The sequence below is a fragment of the Podarcis raffonei genome, chromosome 5, assembly GCF_027172205.1.
Source record: "Podarcis raffonei isolate rPodRaf1 chromosome 5, rPodRaf1.pri, whole genome shotgun sequence".
NCBI lineage: Eukaryota > Metazoa > Chordata > Lepidosauria > Squamata > Lacertidae > Podarcis > Podarcis raffonei.
The window spans coordinates 39,345,280-39,367,645 of NC_070606.1; the positions used below are offsets into that span (position 1 = coordinate 39,345,280).

Below are 22,366 nucleotides of genomic sequence, written 5' to 3' on the forward strand. Positions count from 1 at the left end.
CATGCTTTATGCTGCCCAATTTCTTTATCAGGCATTTTCATAAGAAGTTGAATTAGCCTGCGAGGACAGACAGGAGGATACCAAGATCAGTCATTAAAATCCTCTGCTGAAATAGCAGTAGATAGATCTGTGTCATAGTGTGATTTTCCTCAGCCATTTAATAGAAAAACCAGATCACACAATCTTGTAAGTGTTCAGCGCCAGGAAACCAGCTGCATTTCCCCCACAAAACATTCATCCAGAGAAATGCCAATTTTATTTTATTTTTTCCATGCAGCTGTCAGGTTTATGACCAAATATACAGAAAGAACTACATGAGATATATAACGGGATGATTAATGCCAGTTTGGCTTTTTTAATTTTTTTTTTTTACGGAATGCTAGTTTAATGTTACAGTATGGCAGTTCATATATCTACTGAAATCTGAAACACGTCCATTCATATGCAAGTGCTGCAAAATGACCTTGCTCTGTAAGTCAACATTTAAAACCATCTCTCTATGTTGTTGAAATCTCATGGCTATTCAAGCTCCGATGCTGAATTGCACAGCAAGCGCCAACCCTAGATATGACAACTAAACATATATTTCATGTATGCATTCTGACAGCTTATGTAGGTTTGCCTTTAATATATTTAGAAAACCGTGTCCACGTTTGGTACAGACATGCACATCTATGCACAGACATATGTCACTACTGACTCCCTTTTAGAAGACACTTTTTTTAAAAAATGTACAACTCTTGTTATTCTTACTCTGTTATTAAAGCTTCCTAAAATTTGTTACATGATTTCAGCTTGTAAATACTTCTTTCCCTCTGATGCCCTGAAGGCATTTCTAAATAGACTACCTCTCTGGACCTCAAAGCTTCTTCCCTCTTTCACTTAAGAGGTTCATGCATTAGAGAGTCTTTCTAGCATGGAACCTCAATTTTATAAGATCTACTGCTAGAAAAACTCTGTTTATATATTTGCTCTTTTGGTTAAAAAAAATAGGATTGAAGTCTACTTCATACAATTGCTTTCTTAACTGGGCTATGTTCTAGCCACACATATATACATATAGATATGTACACACACAAACTTTAAAAATGGCACCCTCTAAACAGGATGTGGAAATGGCCTAAAATAAGCCATTACCTGCAATTCCTATGAAAAAGTCAACTGCTCTCAAAATGTCAGAAGACTGAAGAGCACCACATACTTAAATATAAAGCTGAGAACTTTAATACTTGAAGTTTCATTTAATTCCCTAATATTCTTCCAGAGTGATAGGCTTCGCCATTATTCTACCAATGTATATATCCTGAAGAGATCTAAACCTCATTCTAACTTGTTAGACTAAACATTCTTAAAGTATACTATGAAAGTTAGCTAAAGTGAGGTTTAAAAGAACAAACTAGTTAAATACTCAAACACTCTGTACAAATTACTGCAGATTGAGGGAAGAGGGAGCAACAGGCATATTTCAAAAGAGAAGTAACACTTATCAACATGTGCAAAACCTGTTAAGACCTGTTTTATTTTTCTATCAAATAAGAATCTGTAGCTATTCTGGAAATTCAGAACTACCTTACAGTAAGTTTACATTTAGAGGTTTTGTATAATGCAAGTATTTAAGACTTTAACTATCCCAAAGTGACAAAGGCGGCTCTATTCAAAATGCCAGCCCTTTCTCATAATTTTTCCACAAGTATATTTACATGTTATGCTTGAAGTCCACTATAATTGCTTTGAGAGTTGCTGAATATCAGCTGAAAATGTCAACTAGCAACCACTGTATTAAAATGGTCATTTGAGTGAATGCATAAATTTTTCAAGACTATATTCGGTGTCATACTGTTCTTGATCCCACAGGTCTCCAAGATTCTCAAGAACGGACTTCATAGTTGTTTTTCCAGAAGCAGAAGGGACAGCATCTGATTTTTCATTTTTTCCATCCTTGAAGGTATTTGGAAGGTGAAGTGGAAGAAAAAGAGAAAGAGAAGCACATTGAAATCTATGTATTTTAAGAGTCAGAAAGCATCTGCAAATACATAAATCAGTACTTAAAAGATCCAACAATCCTAAAGCAGTCTCTGCAAATTACAACACAATAGCGAGCAGAAGCAAGAGGGTACTCATCTTTCTCACATCAATGAAATTAAAGACTTCCGGCATAAAGGGAGAATGGCTATAATTCCATGGCAAATCTTACCAAACATTGTTGACAAATCCAAAGCATTACAACTATGTTAGCATTAGCCGCTTGCTTTCAGATCATATGTGAGCTACTCTTTACCTTGTCGAGTGTGAAGAGGTCAAGTAGCTGATCTGTCCCCATGCTTTGTAGACTAGTATTCTCTTGACTAATCACTGTATTTGCAATATTCATTTTGAACTTCTGCAGACCCATTATTTTTTCTTCCAAGGTTCCCCTTGTAATCAGGCGATAAACATTAACAACTCGTTTCTGCAGGAGACAGTTAACATTCGTGAGCGTTCAAGAAACTACCACAGGGTAAAATAAAATGTAGGGGAAGACACTCGATATACACTCAATCACACCATAATAGAAAATAAAGGAAGCAATAGAGGCCTTCATCATTGGAAGCAAATTTTTCACTGTACTTTCAATCCAGGTTTTGAACAAGATAAAAATGTTCACAGCATAAGAGAACCCAGGCCTGGCTCAACGGTGGAGAGGAAAGAAAGGATGCAGACCCCAATGAGGACCTTTAAAGGAGTATGGAATAAATTGCAATAAATTATGGAATATATAAATAGTATTTTTTCCTTCCTAGGATAGTATTTTTTCTTCCTAGGATTTATCTTGGGTGTTAATGAGATCCCTTCTCTGGTAAATAGCAAATATCTATTTTTGGGCAGGATGAAAAGTGAAGAAACATTTTTTTCAGGGGAGGGGGAAGACTGCAGTAAAACAGAACTTTTTGCCTTGAAACTCGCTTTGCTAGCTAGTCTATGCTAATGCTTTCAGCTCCACGTCTCCATTATTTTAGAAAATGGTGGTTATAAACTGAAAGCACAAACTCTGAATGATGGGGGCTATTTATGCCATTGGTTTAGGAAGCTTAAACCGATTTTGGATTTATTGAAATGGTTTTAATTGCTCCCAAATCGGCAGCAATTTATGCTTTACCTGTCCAATACGATGTGCTCGGTCCATGGCTTGGAGGTCTTTCATTGGATTCCAGTCATGTTCAACAAATACCACTGTGTCAGCTCCAGTTAAATTAAGGCCCAGTCCACCAACATGAGTAGTGAGCAAGAGGACATCTATGGAGGGATCATTATTAAACCTGTGAATGAAAAAAGCCAGTTTAGATTTACATGGTTGCACATGCAGAAAAAGCTTGAACGCACAATGGCAGGGCTGAGCAGACAGAGTGCTGGTGGGGTGGAGGGACTGGAGAGAAAGGGAAAGAGACAGGTCAGAAACTGACGCTAGATTGTGTTAAAACCGTAACAACTTTATTGCTTGCACCTTCCAGATACTTATGGTGTTGCATGGACAGAAATCATGGCTTCACTAGAAACTGCCCATCTGCTGACAGGGCACCTCTAGCCTAACTCTTGTGGTGGGAGGGAGAAGAGGTCAGAAAACCCAGCTTAAGACAAGTCAACGGTATGAGCTACTTCTGAATACCTTCACCAACCTGGGTCTGTAGATAGCGCCATCACCTCTAGATGGGACCGTGTGAGCAGCCCATTTCTACTCATCCCAGTTACGGTCCCTGCCCAGTGCCAAAACCCATTGTGACTCAAGAGCAATGAGTGCAAAATGTGAGTTCAAAGCAAAACAGTATGCTAAAAGGAAGGCAAACTCTTGTATGGTTTCCAGTCAGGAACCCAGGCAGAATTTCTGTCCATTAAGTTAACATCTGGTAAGCAAAATGTCGTTTTGCAAAAGTAAGAGAGGGAAAAGTACCCACTGTTGCTGATTAAGTTCACCTTAATGCCATTTTCATGTTTATGCTGGGCACCAAGGATGAGCGGTCCTCTCCTCTGCATCCAGCATAAAAGCAGGCCACTGGGGCCATTTGAGTTATGTATTCCAAGTTGACGAAATAGGATTTCATTTCCTTCAGCAACTGTGGGAGCTCTACATGCAAGAGCTACTCTGTTAGAATATATCTGACTCTGGATTTACCTTGACACAATGGAATGCCTCTGACCAGCAGGTATGCTGCCATCCAGTCGCAGGTAAGTAACAGAGGGCAAGTGGGGCTTGAGAAGGTCATGTTCAACTATATCCAGCATACTCTTGAGTTGACAAAAGATAAGGATCCTGTGTTGTGCAACTATGGCTTCTGTGCCGCTTTCTGAGGAGCCTCCGTTTCCCAAGCCACAATCTAGTAGCAGCTTAAAGACCAAATACAAAAGCATGCCATTAGTCACTGAACTTAGTAGGCATATATTCTCCATTTAAAATTATTATACAGATTTCATCCATTGGAGGAGTCATCGTTGCTCAAACAGGACAGTGCATGCTTCGCATGCAGAATTCGGATGTTTAATCCCTGGTACTGCCAATTAAGAGACAGGTAGCAGGTGATGGCAAAGATCACTGCCAGAGAATCTGGACAGCTGCTGCCAGTGAGAAGAAAATACAGGACCAGCCAAATCTAACAATGGATGAGGCGCCTTCCCAGGTGTCATAATATCAAAACATGAAACCAATGAAGCTGCAAAGAAGTTAAAAATATTTTATTCTTAAACCCTCTGGAGGTGCACATGTACATGCATTAGAAGCTAGAGAATGGCTAGGACACATCAGCTGCAGTACCATTTATTTCTCTTTTTTAAAGTACTTATGGGTGAAATCTACTTCATACTAATGACCGCGTGCGAGTATTTTGGCATAAGCTTAGAAATGAGACAAGAGTGACAAAGCAAGAAGCAAATCTGCTTTTCATAAAAGATGCTGATTCCAGGATTGCAACAAAACAAGAACAGAAATCATGCACATGTGTTCAGGATGATAGAATTTCTATTTCCTTAATGTGTTTTTTTATAAACTGATCTATATTGAACACTTTTATCCTGCCTTGGTCAGAACACACCTGGAGCACTGTGTCCAGCTCTGGGCACCACAATTTAAGGAGGACAGGAATGTGTGCAGAGGAGGGCGACCAAGATGATCAAGGGTCTGGAAACCAAGTCTTATGAGGAATGGGTTGAGGGAACTGGGTATGTCTAGCCTAGTAACGAGGAGACTGAGAGGAGATATGATAGCTGTCTTCAAATATCTAAAGGGCTGTCACATGGAGCAAGCTTGTTTTCTGCTGCTCCAGAAGCTAGGACCTGAAGCAATGGTTTCAAGTAACAATGACTAACCATCAGAAAGAACTTTCTGACAGCAAGAGCTGTTCGACAGTGGAACAAACTCCCACGAGAGGTGGTGGACTCTCCTTCCTCTGAGGGTCTTGAAGCAGAGGTTGGATGGCCATCTGTCATGTATGATTTAGTTGAGATTTCTGCATTGCAGGGGGTTGGACCAGATGACCCTCAGGGTCCCTGCCAACTACAATTCTATGAATTTTATAATTGATACCACAATTTCTTTCCCATCCCTTTGTTACATATAAAAAATGAACAGGCTTAAGGAGAACACTTTCCCTAAAACTAGATATGCAGCCAGGGTTTTCCTCACCTGTTTTAAAGCAGAGAGTTTAGGTGCATGCTGGATGTCTCGAAGGGAAGAATTCTCAATGGCAAGCTTTTCTGTAATCCTCTTGTGCTCTGGATGATGAGCAGTTAAAACTAATGCTGGATGGTTGCAGAGTTTCCTTAAATACTGCAGTGCCTAAGAAAAAACCCCATGAAGGAAGCCATTAAACATGCATAACAACTTAATATATATTCAGATAAGGCACAAGATAGTATATTTCTCTTACTTGTCGAAATCTTGCTAAAGATTGTGGAGATAGATGCCATACTGACAGCTAACTAATGTTCATTGTTTAATCATAATCAGTTGTGGAGGGCAGAAAAAAATATGATTGACAAATTTGTCCCTGGAGCAATTACTTTACCCTGTATTTTTAAAAAATAATTTCTTTGCTTCCTGTGAATCTATGAATACTCCGCACTCTATAAGTTATAACGTATTATTTAATAAATTTTACATTTATATATCACCAAGCTTAAAATCTATTTTGGAAATTTAGAGGCAGCTCACTGCTTTGGTTCAATATACCTACAGTGTTTAATCAAACAATCACCAGTTACACAAAAATTACTACTTTTATTAAATATTTGTAAGGAAGATGTAACAAAATGAAATTTCAACCTGAAACACATGTCCTGTGGCTTTAAGTTTTGGTTTCTCAGTTTCCTCAACCAGTGACACTGCTGAAACAGTTTCTTCCACATCACATTTGGCACGGGACTTGGCAAAATCTTCATAAAGCTGAACCTATTAAGAAAGGAAGAAATTTATGCTTAATAGACTATTGTTCACTTCAAAATTACCCCACAAAGGGGTGTGTTCAACAGTAGCTATCTTTTTAAAGAGGGTGGTACTGTGGTCTAAACCACTGAGCCTCTTGGGCTTGCTGATCGGAAGGTTGGCGGTTCGAATCTGCGTGATGGGGTGAGCTCCCGTTGCTCTGTCCCAGCTCCTGCCAACATAGCAGTTTGAAAGCACACCAGTGCAAGGAGATAAATAGGTACTGGTGCAGCAGGAAGGTAAATAGTGTTTCTGTGCGCTCTGGCACTCGTCATGGTGTCCCATTGCGCCAGAAGCCGTTTAGTCATGCTGGAAAGCTGTCTGTGGGCAAGCGCCGGCTCCCTTGGCCTGAAGCGAGTTGAATGCCACAACCCCATAGTCGCCTTTGACTGGACTTCACCATCCGGGGTCATTTACCTATTTACCTACTCCCACATTAACCTCAACAATATAGTTGACAGAAGGTAAGCATCCTGTGTTAGACAGCCATGGTTTCTGTTTCATTTCTTAGGTACTGTTGTTTCCCAAACTATAATCCAGCAACAATTTAAACTACTGAATGCTCAACACACTGCCATTTTCAGGATTAAGCCACTGCATTTCTTCTTTGCAAGGGAATATACAACCACAACTATCTTATTCTTAACATAAGCCCAAAGGAAAATGCTTAGAAAAGGGCACTCTACTCAACTACAGTGGTACCTCTGGTTGCGAACGGGATCCGTTCCAGAGCCCCGTTTGCAACATGAGCAGAATGCAACCCACGTCTGCGGGTCACGATTTGCCACTTCTGCGCATGTGTGTGACCTCATTTTGAGCATTTGCGCAGGCGGCGAAACCCGGAAGTAACCCTTTCTGGTACTTCTGGGTCGCCGTGGGACGCAACCTGAAAATGCTCAACCTAAAGCAAACGTAACATGAGGTATGACTGTATTCATATCCAGAGGGACAGAAGCTTTTGCTCCACACCAGAGCAGCATTAACTATCCTCACTGTTGATTCCCTTCATCATCATCATCATCATCATCATCATCATTATTATTAACCATACACTACATATAAACTACAGCACAAGACAAAAGCTATTTCAACAGTCCAGAAAAAAAACAAAGGGTTTTGAGTCCAAGAAGTTATGACTAACTGCTCATCAATGAGAATGTTGTTATCTTGGACGCAAGCCCCAGCAATATTTTCCAGGCAGGACAAAACATAATAAAATTCCAATTTAGAACAAGTATAGGATCTGAGAAGATCTACAACAGGCTCGTTTGTTGTTTACTAATATCAGCGGAATGCAAACCAGCGCAAGGAACTTGCCTGTAGAGGACTGAGGATGCAGTAATAGTCTTGAATAATTTTGGGCGGAAGATCCTGTAGCACATCTTCTTTCATCCTTCTCAACAAAAATGGCAGTACTTGCCTGTGCAATGCTTCCATTGCAAGAACACCTGCAAATGCCCACCAAAGGAAGAGCATATGGATCAGCAAAGCCACTAAACAAGAACAGGATTCTTCTGGTGTCTCACCCACAGCAGGATTAACTTTCCCCAAGAACAACAGTGCTTCATTAAGCAACAGAACTTGCTTCTTACCGGCCTCCTGTTCTCGACCAGAGCTCCGGGCATCTCTGCTTGCTAAGATGGGCTTGCTATAGCGAGCTGCAAACTGGCGCTCAGTACCCAAAAATCCCGGCATAAGGAAGTCAAACAGTGACCACAATTCTAAGACATTGTTCTGAAAATAGGATAAACAATCATTGTTTTTAATTACGGCAAACTGGGCCAGTTCTCATGCATTTATTTATTTCAAGAGATAGCGGGGATTACCTGAATTGGTGTCCCAGAGAGGATTATCCTATAATTGGCAGTCAACTGTTTTATTGCTTTGGACAGTTTTGTTTTTCCGTTTTTGATGACATGGCCTTCATCAAGAATACAGTAGTTAAATTTAATATTTCTAGGAAAGAAAACACAACTAATCAACTTAAAATAGCCTTGAAACATACAGTATCTTTCAAAATAGCAGGAAGAACTATAGCTTTTACCTGAAAAAATCAATGTCGTTTCTCACAACATCATAGGAAGCTACAATTAGGTTGTATCTTTTCACATGGTGCTGCAACCTTAAGAAGATAAAGTATAAAAAGTAGAACTTTAGAGACGGCAACAAAAAATAAACCTGTACACTTATTTTTAGTACTTTTCACATAATCACAACAGAAGGAACTGTCACTGCAAAGCAAATCTTAGAGCCAAGCTATATTACAGTACTTACCTAGCCCTCTCTGTGGGAGGGCCAGTATAGTGCAAAGGATTTAGATACTCTTTGGAACAAAATTTGCCCACTTCATCCACCCAATGGCCTGTGAGTGTGGGAGGGCACACCACTAAGGATGGGAGTGGAACACTATCGGCCATCTTAGTTCTTGCATATTCTTGGGCCCTTTGGAGAACAAAACCAAATCACAAGAAATGTCACATCTTCTACACTGCAAATATGTTGATGTAAAAACTGACTAGCCGTAATTGCGCATGCTACCTGAGACAGTGATCTCCTGCAAGAATACAGATGGACTGCAAGGTTTTACCCAAGCCCATATCATCACAGAGGATTCCATGAAGCTTGTATTTGTTGAGAAAAGCCAACCAATTCACACCTTCCTGTGAACAGAAAGGAAGAGGAACATAATTTAGGCTTCTGTTCTTATGCCCCTTAAAAAGGCCTCCACAATTATTAACATTTAAAATACATTCACAGCCAAAAAAACAGACAGCAAGTAGGCTAGATAAAGTGAAAACAAGAGGCAAAATTGAAATACATTAAAATTCTGGTGCAAAAAAAAAAAAAAGCCTTACCACTCATATAGCAAAAAGAAGAAGAATAAAAAGCATTTTTCTCCCCAGTAACCACACCTCTTGGGGGCGTATTAATGCTTTTCTTAGAGATTCTGCTAGAAGTAAAAGCTGTCCTCTCCTCCCAGCCAGACCTCTGACACTTTAATGTTAACATTATACCACTTCATGAAACTGCCAGCACTCAGAAGTGTGCACTAGAGCCAAGAATTTGATAAATATTTCTAAAACGTCTTAAGTACAAAAAAAGCCACCTAGTACGGTGCTTGCACAGAGGAATTTATTTCCAACTCTGCTCATGTATTTTATGATTAATCTCAGGAATCTTATTAGATACAATTCTTGATCAGTAGAAGCTATACAACTCTACAGTGGCACCTCGGGTTAAGAACTTAATTCGTTCCGGAGGTCTGTTCTTAATCTGAAACTGTTCTTAACCTGAAGCACCACTTTAGCTAATGGGGCCTCCTGCTGCCGCCACGCCACCGCTATGTGATTTCTGTTCTCATCCTGAAGCAAAGTTCTTAACCCGAGGTACTATTTCTGGGTTAGTGGAGTCTGTAACCTGAAGTGTCTGTAACCTGAAGCGTATGTAACCTGAGGTACCACTGTACTTGCATTTTTTCCAGGTAGGCATTAATGGGATTTTTTTTTATTTATGTTCAAGTCTTCATAAAAATAATGATTGGAAGCAGTGTTCAGAAGACCAGAAACTATATGATTTTCATATCAGGTTCCAAAATACAAATTTAAATAATAATAAAAGCTATTCAAACCAATCCACAAGACAAATTTGATAAGGAAATTATGTGTGTCTTGAAATTAAAAAAACTTCCCATAAGAATTTACCTGCTGATATTTTCTTAGTTCTGCTTTAATGGGTACTGGAATTTTATAGTTTTCAAGTTTTTTCCCATCCAATAATTGTTCCAGAAAATGGCGCTCTTTGGCTTTAATTTTGATTAAGTCCTCAGGCATATTTGGTGGGTCTGGAATGCCAGCCTGAAACAAGAAAATATATATTTATATGTACAGTATCTTGCATATTTAATTAAAATAAGAAATAAAGTTCATGATATGCTAAAAGTTAATTTTAATTCATGTTTCAACTCTATCAATACTAATATTCTACAAAAAGCATAATGAAATCACACAATTTGAAAGTGTCATTAATTTGAAGTAACTCAGCTTTCAGACTTTTAACACAGAATGGGAATTAAACATTCAAACAAACTACTGCCTTCCAGTGTAGTTATTTTCTTGAAAATAATGCTGTAGAAGTGTGTTCAGTTCACAATTAAGAAATAGTGATGCTTCCGTTACATGATCTACTCAGGAATCGGCAGATAAATAGCAATCAGCAGAAAAAACAATTACCATAATGGCCTGAATATAAGCCTTACTTTTTTCCAAATTCCGACCGTGAAAAGTTAAATTTGTGACCTTACAAAAATTGGCTTTTAGGATATCCTTGCTGAAACAGACATACGGTAAAATGGAACAGGTGTGAGTGCCTGCAGAATTTTAAGGGAGCGGCTTATATTTGGGTATTGCCTTTTTTCCTTTTCCCCCGCTGGAACTTTAAAGGTGCGGCTTATATTCGGACCAATATGGTAATTAGTTGAGATTTCTGCATTGCAGGGGATTGGACTAGATGACTCTTGGGGGTCCCTTCTGACTCTATGATTCTATGAATTGGGAGAAAGGTAAGTCTCAATGAAGTGCAGGTGTTCAAACAGAGCATCCCCTGAACTCTGCAGATATATAGGTGTTCAAAGCCTCAACAGCTATGTCATCTAACATGCAGGTTCCATTATTTATATAGCACCATCTGCATACCAGTAGATCACAGATCTATTGTGTAAGGTAACCCACACAGTGGTCTGTACAGGATGCTTTAAAGACAAACTTATGTTGCAACCAAACAAGAAGGACAAACTGTACAGAGAAGTGTTTTCCCAAGCAGATTAAACTATGATCAGGCATTGAGAATTAATGTTTTAAGTGGCATTATGACACAGTAAAATCAAAAGAGTTAACGGTGATTTACGTGGCACAGACACCCACTTTGTCAGTTTCAAGCCTGCCTCCTTTAAACTGACAAAATGTGAGGGAGGAGAGAGAAGAATGTAAAGGACTCATTTATCTTTTCTACAACACTGACTTCTTTGTATGCTGTTATGTTTCTTGCTATTCCTGAGTGGTTTCTTGATCTTTCAGTGTTAAATTTCACAGTCATAATAGAGATAGTTTCAGTGTTTGCAAATGCACAAAGACAAATTTAACTAAGAGTCTAGAAAGGTGCTAGGATCAAGAATGAAGAATGAATCAAACATCGTATGAAAGAATGCATTTGAAATTCAAAGTGAATGTTCAATCCAAGTATTTGTAAAATATAATATTCCAAGCTCCAAAACTTCATATTTTAATCAGTTGAGAAGATTTCTGACACAAAATGCATTACTTGCTGAATCCTGAAACTTTTACTTGTTTACCTAAATAAGATGCAATACTGAAAGACTGCTCCTTTCTATCACTATATGCCAATACGCTTTTTTACAGGGCTCGCTCACTGACTTTGACTTACCTCAAGAGGCATTAATCTAATCAGCGTAGCAAAGCACTGGGTGGCCATGAAACGCACACTGTCTGTTTGATCGCTCATTCTGCCCAGAACTGGAACCACAAGGAGAACTATATAGGGAACAATTCCGACATCTAGCTGTTCCATTACACCTGGATTAATAATTAAGGAGCTTCTCTTTACCAGTTTTGGAGCCATTTCCACAACAATAAATCCGTCTTATCTAAACCCAAAATGCATCTGAACAGCAATTACTGAATCACATGTGCATGAATCTTAATTTCTGAGAGCAGTGTTGCCCCTGTGGAATGGGGCTTTCCTGCCTCCCACTTCCTAATGCAACCCCTGTTCCCCCTGAAAATATGTATTTTTGATACAGCTGGTCCAGTTATGAATATCTGCAACCCCTGAAAACTTCTCACTTACATTTTCCATTTTCTCTTCAGACAGTTCTTCTTTTACAGGTCAGATGGTACATTTTAAAAAACTACCTTCCAGCTCAGTGCTAAGAAAATGGCACCAATATAGAATGTTCTATTGCTATAGCATGCTGTGCAGTATTCATCTTAATGGAAAATAACATTATTTTTTTTAAAGGAAACAGGGTGGAACTTTTGGGCATATATAGGGGAGGGAATCCCACTTTTTGCTTTTCAATGATCAGAGGAAGACTCATGTTGCATAGATGCAGCATGGGATTGGATGCAGGCAGCCCTGCATAAGCTAAAGAAAGCAGACCTGATAAATGCTGTATTAGGCGCAGCCATGAAGTATCCGCTGGAGTGAATTCCTTCCATATCAGTGTGGCGCAGTAATTGCTGTTATGCTTTCCCTCTCATCAGAGCCATTCTTCCTACCACCGCCCGCCCCTTACCGAAACACAACTTGGAATTATCAGGTTCTTCAGGACACAGTGGTACACTCACCATGGCAACCACAGCGAGGACACGTGTGGACTCCTGATGATGCTACTTCTCATAGTGTTAACTGTACATTACTTGAATTCTGGCTCCCATTCAAAGGGCCACATGCAATTTTCAACCTGCACACAAGAACACTTCAGGCTATCCCCACACCACACAACTCATGAAGGTCAAGGGATCTCTGGTGTCTTTCAGCACAGCCTTCACCAAATGCATAAATTGTGGCGATTAAAAAAAAAAAATTAGACGGAACTGGAATCATATTAAGACTGGGCAGCTATGAGCGTGGGTACATGATCTTCTCAACTACTGAAGCAAGATACTCTCATGACTTTGTGGAACTGAAAGCTTGAGAATAAGAGCAACTGGAAGTCATGTACCTGGGTCAAGGTAGAAACAGTCTCTGGTCATTACTATCAAAGTTAGTGGGTTACAGAATGGTTTCTAGGACACTTTCTCTATACAGGAGTATCCAGTGTCAATATACAGACATTGGACTAGAGCTCAAACAACTATTATGCATTTCCTTAAAAAAATATCTTTCTTCTACCAAGCCTGGAATCAGGTGATCATATATACCATGTTAATAAGAAGCAAATATTTCTGCTCCAGTTCAATCTTGCAGAAGCACTTGCCCTTTTGAAGAAACTCCCCAGGCTTCACAAAACTTACTAAATCTTCCCCACGAAATCATACATCTGGAGGGCATTTCAGCACTTAAAGTCATACATGAATACCTCTTCCTTAGAATCAGGAAAGGATACAGGCAAGAGCTTCAATTGCACCCTCTTGCTTGGTACTGTCATCAATTGCTCCCAGCCAAGGAAGAATCTTTTCCAAGAAAATGTGCATGGTTTCCAGGATGGCCACTTTGCTCATTACACCTACACAGCGAGCAGCCATGTGCCTCACTGCAGTGGTGGGGTGTTGAAGGCACATACAAAGGTAAGGCAAGTGCTGGATCAACTGCAAAGAGAAATCACAGCTGTTTTAAAACATACTGAATGCCAACCGTGAGTACAGTGGTACCTTGGATTACATACGCTTCAGGTTACAGACTCCGCTAACCCAGAAATAGTGCTTCAGGTTAAGAACTTTGCTTCAGGATGAGAACAGAAATCGTGCTCCGGCGGCACGGCGGCAGCAGCAGGCCCCATTAGCTAAAGTGGTGCTTCAGGTTAAGAACAGTTTCAGGTTAACTACGGACCTCCAGAACGAATTAAGTACGTAACCCGAGGTACCACTGTATTCTATTTTGCTAAATACTGCAACCTGCATAAACTCAAAAAAGAACTTTATCATAATCACACATAGGGCATTAGGTGCTTTTAAGCTACTTGGCTCCTAGAACCTCTGTACAAAGAGGGAAATGTGTAATGCTAGTGTATAGTTTTATATTAAGGATGGAATGAAAATTGGATCATATTAGGTGTTTGGCAGCTTAAAATATTTTGGGCTCATTTCCAGAAGGAACAACCATAACTTAACTAAGAAGTTCATTTCAAGAGACCATTTCAGTAAAATATGGAAAAAAGCAAAGTATACGTCTCGTATCACCTCTTGTAGAGAAATCATATTATCTGCGCAGCAAAGTTTACAATGAAGGATGTTGCATCATTCCTAACAAAATAATGAATGTAAAGAGTTAACTGAACTGAACAGAATGGTGTTCCTGCAAGGAACTAGAGGGAACAAAAGTAGCCCAATATCAACATGGAGATGTATATGTTTGGGATGGTTTCTAGTTTTATGTTCCAAATCAAAGGCATCAAAAAGGGTGTTCTGCTTTAATTGGTAATTTAGTGAACATGCTGCCTCATCTTGTTATCTCATAATCACAGACCAATAAGAGTGTGGAAAATTACCTCAGTGGTATTGATGGTACAAACTTGATGGAAATGCATGGCTGGTGTAAATAAGAGGTCAGTGAGTGGTTGTTGGAGCTGCCGTTGTTTGGAATAGAACAGCAGTAAGAGACTTAGGAAGAGGACTGTAACCACTTGGGGGTCTCACTTTGAAAATAACAGATTTAAACACAAATATCCTAAACTTCCTTTATCCTTCATAATTGCAAGCTACTGTTGCATAAGCATTTTTCCTAGTTTAGAAAACGTGCAAACGCCAAAAAATTGTATTCTTGAACAGAATCACTTATGTTATCCATTTCCAAACACCTACATTGGCAATTAAAATTGTGTTAGAAATAAATTCAAAACATTTAAATTACCAAAGGGTGAAGCTGAGCATCCATAGAAGCTGCAGTTGTTTCAAAAACCTGTAGAGAGTTCACTAATTCCTGGGCTGGACCATCTCCTTTATCCAAGAGCACTTTTCTGTCTACAAGAAGCAATATCATATTATCAGAAGAGTTTCAGAATTCAACTTCTAGAATACCTATACCTTAAGAAATACACATACCAAAGTTGTCTATGTCAATACTGTTCCTTAAAGAACCAACCATAGCATCCCAGAGATGTGGCAAACCCATGGCCATTTCACATCCAAAGTGTTTAGCAATAGTGGATAAAGCAAATTCTGCTCCTCTTCTCTGTACAACATAAGGCTTCTGAGCCTAGAATTTGATAAGGTAAAGAGAAGGGTTATGAAGCAAAATAGAAAAGTTTTTATCCAACCATACAGCCTGCCCAGAATAAATTAGACTGCCCTAGACTACATATCAAGTTGGAAACAGAAAGCAATCACACTTACACAGAGAGAGCAAAGTAAGATCAGCAAAAATTTGAGGCAAAAATTGCCACTGATATAGGCCTACAACATATAAATCACTTCTCTCTCAACAGAACCATAACCAGAAGAGACAAACACAATACGAACAAGCATCAGATTAATGTCAAAGGCTGTTGATTGAAAATGCATGTGATCAAGGAACAGGCATAACTGCTAAATCTTCACAACTAGTTGACTATTTCCAAAATCAAATGAGATTCCGTAAATGGTTTTCAAGGCCAGTTTTGCACGTATGTTCATTACTGAATATCTGTGTGTGCAAATGGACTATCATTAATCAGAGACAGATTATCTCAGATAACTGCTTTCAAAAAATGAAGCCTATTCAGAGTTACAATGCATTGTGTAATCAACTTATGCACATCTTGTGTGCTAACCAGTGAATAGAAGTAAAGAAACCAAGAAAATACTCTAGAAAAGCATTGCCAGAAGCATTATTTCTCTGTCCTTTCTTTTTAATCCTCTATGTTTTCTATTTGTTGTAAACTGTAGAAACTGATGTTGACACATGCTGCATCTGATCACTCACTACACATATTCTATTGGCTACAGCAGGGTATTTCTTTCAAGCCTAATTTCAGTGGTGGGACGGGACACTGAAAGTGCCAGGGAAGGCCTGTGAGGGTGCATGGGCACCACATTAGCATCTCATGCTGTACAGGGTCATGCACACCTGGAGTGGAGCACCACACAACAACATTCGCGACAATGAAAATGAAAAGTTCACACCCACTTCGTCAAGCTCTGTGGTTGCATTTCCACTACTGCTTGTAGGTAGATCTCCAATTTGGGCTTTGGGGGCCTTTGGTGTAGGACCTCGCCTGCTTGTGATGGCAAATGCAGCTTTCTGATGCCTGTACAGTGTGATTATACCTCTGTGCTTGGTGACTGTATGATGCATCCCATCTCTTTCAGAATTAGATCCTACAATAAAGAAAGGTGGCAATTAAAACATTTTTTCATACCCAGGGCGCAATTATGCTAATAAAAAACAGTGAGGGGAAACCAGGAACATATGTTTTCCTCTCCAGAGGATTGAGAGGGTGGGGAAGGGAGAGTAGAGGAAAAGACATGAAGGAGAGACTAGAAATACAGTCTGGAAATTCAGTTCTCTGATAAACACTAGAGCTGAATTAAAGAAAGGGGCAAGATCAAAACAGAACACTAAAACCATTGTTTTGAAATGCACATCCTTCAAACGAAGTGGCATAATAGGGGGGTTGAAAATGAAATTCAGATGCACATTATTTCTAGAGAGAAATTAAATAAATGATATGCCTAGATGTTATTCCTTCCTCCCACCTTGCCTGGAAGAGGGACTTGAATATAGGATCTCCTCTAACACTTTTAAACTTGCAGGGTGAGTGAGTGTTCAGATAAGGACAGCAATTTCTTCTTCACGCAGTGACAGTAAATCAGGGTAGGCTCAAACCCAAGATCCACTTCCTCAATCTCTTCTAGAAGCCCTGACCGGGACTTAATCCATGGATCAAATACTAATGGGATTCCCAAGAAAGAAGTATGTTCAGAAAATGAATGCTTCCCTTCCTAGAAGGAAACCTGAAGCACTGCAAGCATAACACAATAAAGTTGCTGTTCATTTAGAACATTACTCTCATTAAAAAAAATCACAGTACCAAACACAAGAATGATCAACCAGTGGTCAGTTGGTACCACCAGGTTAAGCAAAACATTTTAGGAGTTTCTGTAATATTTTCCTGCTCTGAATCCAAAGAAAGTATCGTGAACAGTACCAGGCAAAGATGCTGATTTTATTGCTAGCTGGAAAAACTGCTTTGACAGTCTGTCAAGGATTATTCAAATGCCCCAAGCTGTTTTGGACAGCCTCTTTGTAGGTTTTTCTTCTACCAAGTTACTCATCCACAGAATAGCACATAACCTACCTTTTGAATTTTCATGGCTGCTCTGAGGTTGTGCAGGGCATGATGCTAAAGGAGTAAGATGCGAGTCTACACAGAGAGAACTGCAAAGATTTTTTATGATCTTTGAGTTGGGACACGGAGATCTTGTTGTACACTGCTGAAGTAACTTTGCTATGCACAAAGCGGCATGGTTTTGTACCAGTGTGTTCTCTTCTTTCTTCACAGCCTCCATCAGTGGTTTTATGACAGGGTTTAGTTTTTCTGGAAGTTGTTCAAGATTCACAACAGCACAGGCAGCAAAAGTATGCACTCTCATCTGCAATGTTTGCCATTCCTGGTTTGTTTCTGAAACAGTCATTTGGACTTGTTGTCGTTTGCTTTCTAGCTGCTGCAGAACTTTAGGATTTAGATCAAGAGAGGCTGTAGCTTCATTGAACACAGTAGTGACCTAAGAAAATGAAAATTAACCCAAAGCAACATTGCTCTATTACAACAGAAAGGAGGACAGAAAAGTTTGCTGGTTTGTTTACACATGGTGTTAGAAGGTGATACATGTTTTTTGCTTGCCCCCCCCCCCAAGACAGGTGATATTGTACACCCTACCTCCAGAAGTAGCCAAGGCAGGCAAGAGTACAAGTAAGTTCAAAATAAGCCTCCATAGTAAAATCATAGTAGTTAAGATGCTTAGCACACCCATTGCAATGCTCAATGCATTCTAGAGAAAACTGCCAGACATGTGGCAGTGGCAAATGTGAGATACGTCCATAACACGCTGGACAAAATTTTGTCCAGATAGATCCATTACTAAACATTGATGCATCGTTTCCCCGTGTTTCCAAGTTTCATAAGTATGATGAAAAGGAAGACCTTGATTATGAGCTGAGCCATATGTGACCATCTTAATGAGGGTGTGCCTGTACTTCAATATCCTTCTGCCTGTTCTGGAATCTCAGTATGAGAACAGATCCCTTTTACCAGCAGACAGAAAAGGTAAAGGAGGAATGAGAGGCTTGCAGCTTATTCTGTTGCCCTAAAGAGGGTAGAAGCTACCATATACCAACTCATTTTCTTTTTTTTGCAGTAGTAGTACCTTGCTGCCTTAAGACAGCAGTACAGTGGTATCTCGGGTTACAGACACCTCAGGTTACGCGTTTTTGGGTTGTGTACCACGCCAAACCCGGAAGTACTGGAACGGGTTACTTTTGGGTTTTGGCGCCCACACATGCGCAGAAACACCAAATCGCAACTCGTGTGTGTGCAGACGCGGTGCTGTGGGTTGCGAACGTGCCTCCTGCATGGATCAGGTTCGCAACCCGAGGTTCCACTGTAACTTATATTTTTTAGTGGCAGCTCCCACCTTGCAATTAGGCAAGTGCCCTTCTATTCTGTTCTTCAGTGTTTTTTTCTCACAATTGGAAGTGGCTGCAGCAAATACTTAATGAATTACACATCGATTAACAAAATGCATCAAAGAAAACTAGTGTACTCTTTACAAAACACAGTATGCACATGTTATTCTCATAAAAACTTAACTGTTGAAACTTTTTTCCTGGGGTGAGGGGATTAATACGGTCCCTTCTGTGAAATTAAGATCTGGCCAGCTCTGTTAGTGGTGAAAGATGCACTGAGGAAGAAGTGCCTTGCTTTGCTTATACGGTCCACATCTACAAGCCAGACACCTCTACAAGATGGAAGGGGATTTCTCTCTGAAGACTGGTAATACGTTCCACACTATATTTATTAGTAATATGCATGGGGGGGGGGCAATATCTTTCTGTGTAGCCACAGGTGAATGCTTGTATGCTACCACAGCTGCTCAAGCTCTTTTTTACACTGCTCACCTAAGGATTGGAGGCTAGCCCTTTCATTGAGTCACTCACCAATTCATTCGCTTGATCTATTGTAAACACACTGCAGTTTACTCTGCTGCCCATGTCAATGTTTGCATCAGTGAAAGAGGAGATGAGTTGTTTACATTCATTTTGCATTCGGGTGAAGGGAACAGCAATTTCATCATAATACAGATGCTCAGAAAGGACCCCAAGCAAGCGTGACTGGACAGCAGTAGTCACTTCTTTGTTTTCCTGAAAGCAAACACCATGTCGTTCAGCTGTCAAATTAGCTATTTTAAGTGCAAGCAATCTTCATTGTCCTTGAAGAATAATTTGGGTTTGTAAAAAAAAAATTATTTTTTTTACAAAAACAGGCATTTCCAACATATACAACCGCTTATAAGGGGCCAAAGAATTGATGCAACTAGTTCTACATGTCTAATACAGCTGATGGCTTATTATCAAACTGCTAGTCACCCACCCACTCTACTCCATCTCCGAGAAGCTCTGAACGCAGTTTTCTCACTACGTGCATGCCTAGCAATACATTTTCAATCACAGTCTATGTGCATCAGGAGTACTGAACACAGCCCTGTCAGCTACATGCTTTCAACATTAAAATTAGCACCTTGCGTAACAGCTCATGACAGTATAAAGAAAATGTAAATCTGCTCCAAAAATATAACTGAAGCTTAATGTTTTAACTTTGAAAAAGCATGCATTTTTACTGAAGTACATGTCTTACCTTCTGCAAGGAAGCCCACTCACAGATTACTAATGCAACACTAAACCTCTGCAAAGCAGACTTGGAATTCAAGTGGAAAAGCAATAGCTGGGCTAGTGATTCAGCTGGCTTTATTTCTTGGGAAACGGTATTCACACCTTGATCACAAATACAGCAGCAAAGTGCTCCAAGCAATCTGGAACAACAATCAATTTTATATTAGTTACACTTCAAGTAACACACTGTTCTGCACAATCAAACTTGAAATATGTTATGAATAGCTTGTCTATAAACTCATTGATTTTCCAAAAAAACCCGTTTTAAGATTTTCAGTAATAAACTGACTTTGCTGCCATCATCCGGGCTCTCATAACAACATAATCCCTGGTTGCTAGATCTTCGGCGACACTTTCTGCTCCAGCAATATATTCCTGTACTGCTTCTTTAGTCGGGGTTTGACCTTGCCGCACCTTGCCACCTGTCTTTTCCTATGAACAAGATATAAAAAGTTGTTGGCGCAAGCCTCATTTGCTTTCACATCCTACTCTTTTGTTTTTAAATTTGGGCTACAGATATGAGAAAAGCAGCCTTCCATTACAGATACATTTAACACTACAATGTAATACCTTTTCAAGTCAAATAGTATTTAGAAAACAATCCTGACTCTTACAGAATGTATATAATTTCTAAAAACTGCGTAGCTTTGTCTTCAATACTACTAACCCTTCTGGTGCAACCCCTGAGCCTTGAATGGTTTCAGGCTCCATGGTTCTCAAAGTAAGAGGCAGCCCTTGCCAAAAAGTGCAAGCATTTAGTTAGAAAATGCCTAAGCTTGTGACATGCACAGTTCAGATTGCTCCATAGTATAATGCAACAAAATAAGCAAAACACCACCCAAAGGAATACAGGTCTCTTCTGACCTTTGATCTGGCTTTCACTTCTAGCAACATATTTAAATCAATAGGCAAATGTGACGGCTGCATCATTAAGCAGAGCCAGGCTCCCATCCACGGACACGCAGCTGCTACTACATATTGTATGGAAGCCTTGCTTAGTAATTCAAGCCACACCTAAAAAAAGGAGAAAAACAACATTCACAGGATTATAAAAAACAACAACAACCCTTCATATTCAAACATCTTACATTACCAATTTCTTTAAGACTTTTCTGTGCACATAAAATACATCCACAATTTTCACCAACATATTCCAAGGATCATCATTTCACACTGCATGGTACAAATCAGATTTGACCAATGCTAAAACTGAACAATAGAACATTGCAAGGCAGCATCCGCACACAACCACATTTACAAACAGGGCAAGGTAAATTTAAGTTGCAAAAGGGCGCATACCTTATGTATTAGTTCCAGAATTTCTTGATTGCTTTCTAAAATACAGAACTGAAATATATGTCTTAGCATGTCTTGCAAAATGGGAGTAAGCCAGGCTGCAGAACTCTAGAAACAGCAAATAAGAAATTATCAAAGCAGATTATTCTAACAAAACAAGCTTATTCTCAAATAAGCATATCAATGGTTTTTATTTTTTTATTTTTAGGACAATAAAGCAATATAGCTACTGTTTTGGTGAGCAAGCAAAAGTAATTCCTTTCTCACTTGAGTGTGCTATACACACAGTATATGTGAGGGGTAGAAGTTTACAAATTAGTTCTCATACAGTTGGAGGGACAACTCTCCCCACTCCCAGCAAGCCATACTGGAAATACAAAAACTCCACATCAATGTATTTTTATCCAATAAAATACTAACCCTTTTGAACCAACTTAAAAAAATAGGGGAGACTTTTAAAAGTGAGGGAAAATGAGAAGATGAACAAAGAAGTAACTGATAGATTAGAAAGGGTCCGCCAATGTCCAGAAGACAGCTAGAAGGTAAATAACTCTCACCTGATCCTCTGTAGATAATAGGGTAAACAAAGTTTCTAATGCTGCTTTTCTAACAGATGATATTGTATGATGTAGGAATGGCCACACACGTGGTACGAGAACTGTGAGTGATTGCTGAATACTGAGGTAAGTGTGGAAGGAAAAAGAAGAAGATCACATTGTAATTCATATTCGTTTGTATTCATATAAATTTATAAAGCAAAATCAGTGCTGCTGTGTAGGTATGCTGACAAGTAGAATTCATTCTATATATTATTAAGACAAGGTATTTTGAAAACAGTGTATTTTTACATAAAAATTAAAATTGTGAAAAGAATTAAATTACCTGCATTTTCGGACCTGAGAATACGTCAAAAGGGATGAAAGAAGGGTCATAATGCTATTTGTGGAAGCTGTTAGATCGTCTAGTTCCAGGAGTGCATCCCAAAGTACATTAAGAATAAAGGGAACCTAGATTATAGAC

At 39.4% G+C, this 22,366-nt stretch overlaps 1 protein-coding gene across 4 annotated transcripts in view; it reads right to left on the reverse strand.

Annotated features, from left to right (window-relative positions):
• Nucleotides 1-243: 243 nt before the first annotated feature.
• The window catches only part of BTAF1 (B-TFIID TATA-box binding protein associated factor 1), a 40,431-nt gene continuing 18,308 nt past the window's right edge, over nt 244-22,366 (reverse strand). For 2 of the 4 annotated variants that reach the window (XM_053388762.1, XM_053388764.1), the window contains exons 13-38: nt 22,229-22,353; nt 21,904-22,024; nt 21,350-21,454; nt 20,915-21,064; nt 20,340-20,482; nt 20,016-20,190; nt 19,319-19,522; nt 17,460-17,886; nt 16,289-16,479; nt 15,226-15,379; nt 15,035-15,144; nt 13,572-13,773; nt 11,888-12,036; nt 10,150-10,302; nt 8,987-9,108; nt 8,723-8,890; nt 8,493-8,570; nt 8,275-8,404; nt 8,041-8,182; nt 7,766-7,896; nt 6,290-6,415; nt 5,651-5,803; nt 4,148-4,359; nt 3,137-3,296; nt 2,279-2,449; nt 244-1,938 (exon numbers count right to left, since the gene is read on the reverse strand). In XM_053388762.1, coding sequence (XP_053244737.1) covers nt 1,789-1,938; nt 2,279-2,449; nt 3,137-3,296; nt 4,148-4,359; nt 5,651-5,803; nt 6,290-6,415; nt 7,766-7,896; nt 8,041-8,182; nt 8,275-8,404; nt 8,493-8,570; nt 8,723-8,890; nt 8,987-9,108; nt 10,150-10,302; nt 11,888-12,036; nt 13,572-13,773; nt 15,035-15,144; nt 15,226-15,379; nt 16,289-16,479; nt 17,460-17,886; nt 19,319-19,522; nt 20,016-20,190; nt 20,340-20,482; nt 20,915-21,064; nt 21,350-21,454; nt 21,904-22,024; nt 22,229-22,353 — 4,152 coding nt within the window. In that variant the 3' untranslated portion in view covers nt 244-1,788. Of the gene's footprint in view, nt 1,939-2,278; nt 2,450-3,136; nt 3,297-4,147; nt 4,360-5,650; nt 5,804-6,289; nt 6,416-7,765; nt 7,897-8,040; nt 8,183-8,274; nt 8,405-8,492; nt 8,571-8,722; nt 8,891-8,986; nt 9,109-10,149; nt 10,303-11,887; nt 12,037-13,571; nt 13,774-15,034; nt 15,145-15,225; nt 15,380-16,288; nt 16,480-17,459; nt 17,887-19,318; nt 19,523-20,015; nt 20,191-20,339; nt 20,483-20,914; nt 21,065-21,349; nt 21,455-21,903; nt 22,025-22,228; nt 22,354-22,366 lie in introns of those variants that run through there. The other 2 variants (XM_053388763.1, XM_053388765.1) reach the window with 2 other exon arrangements.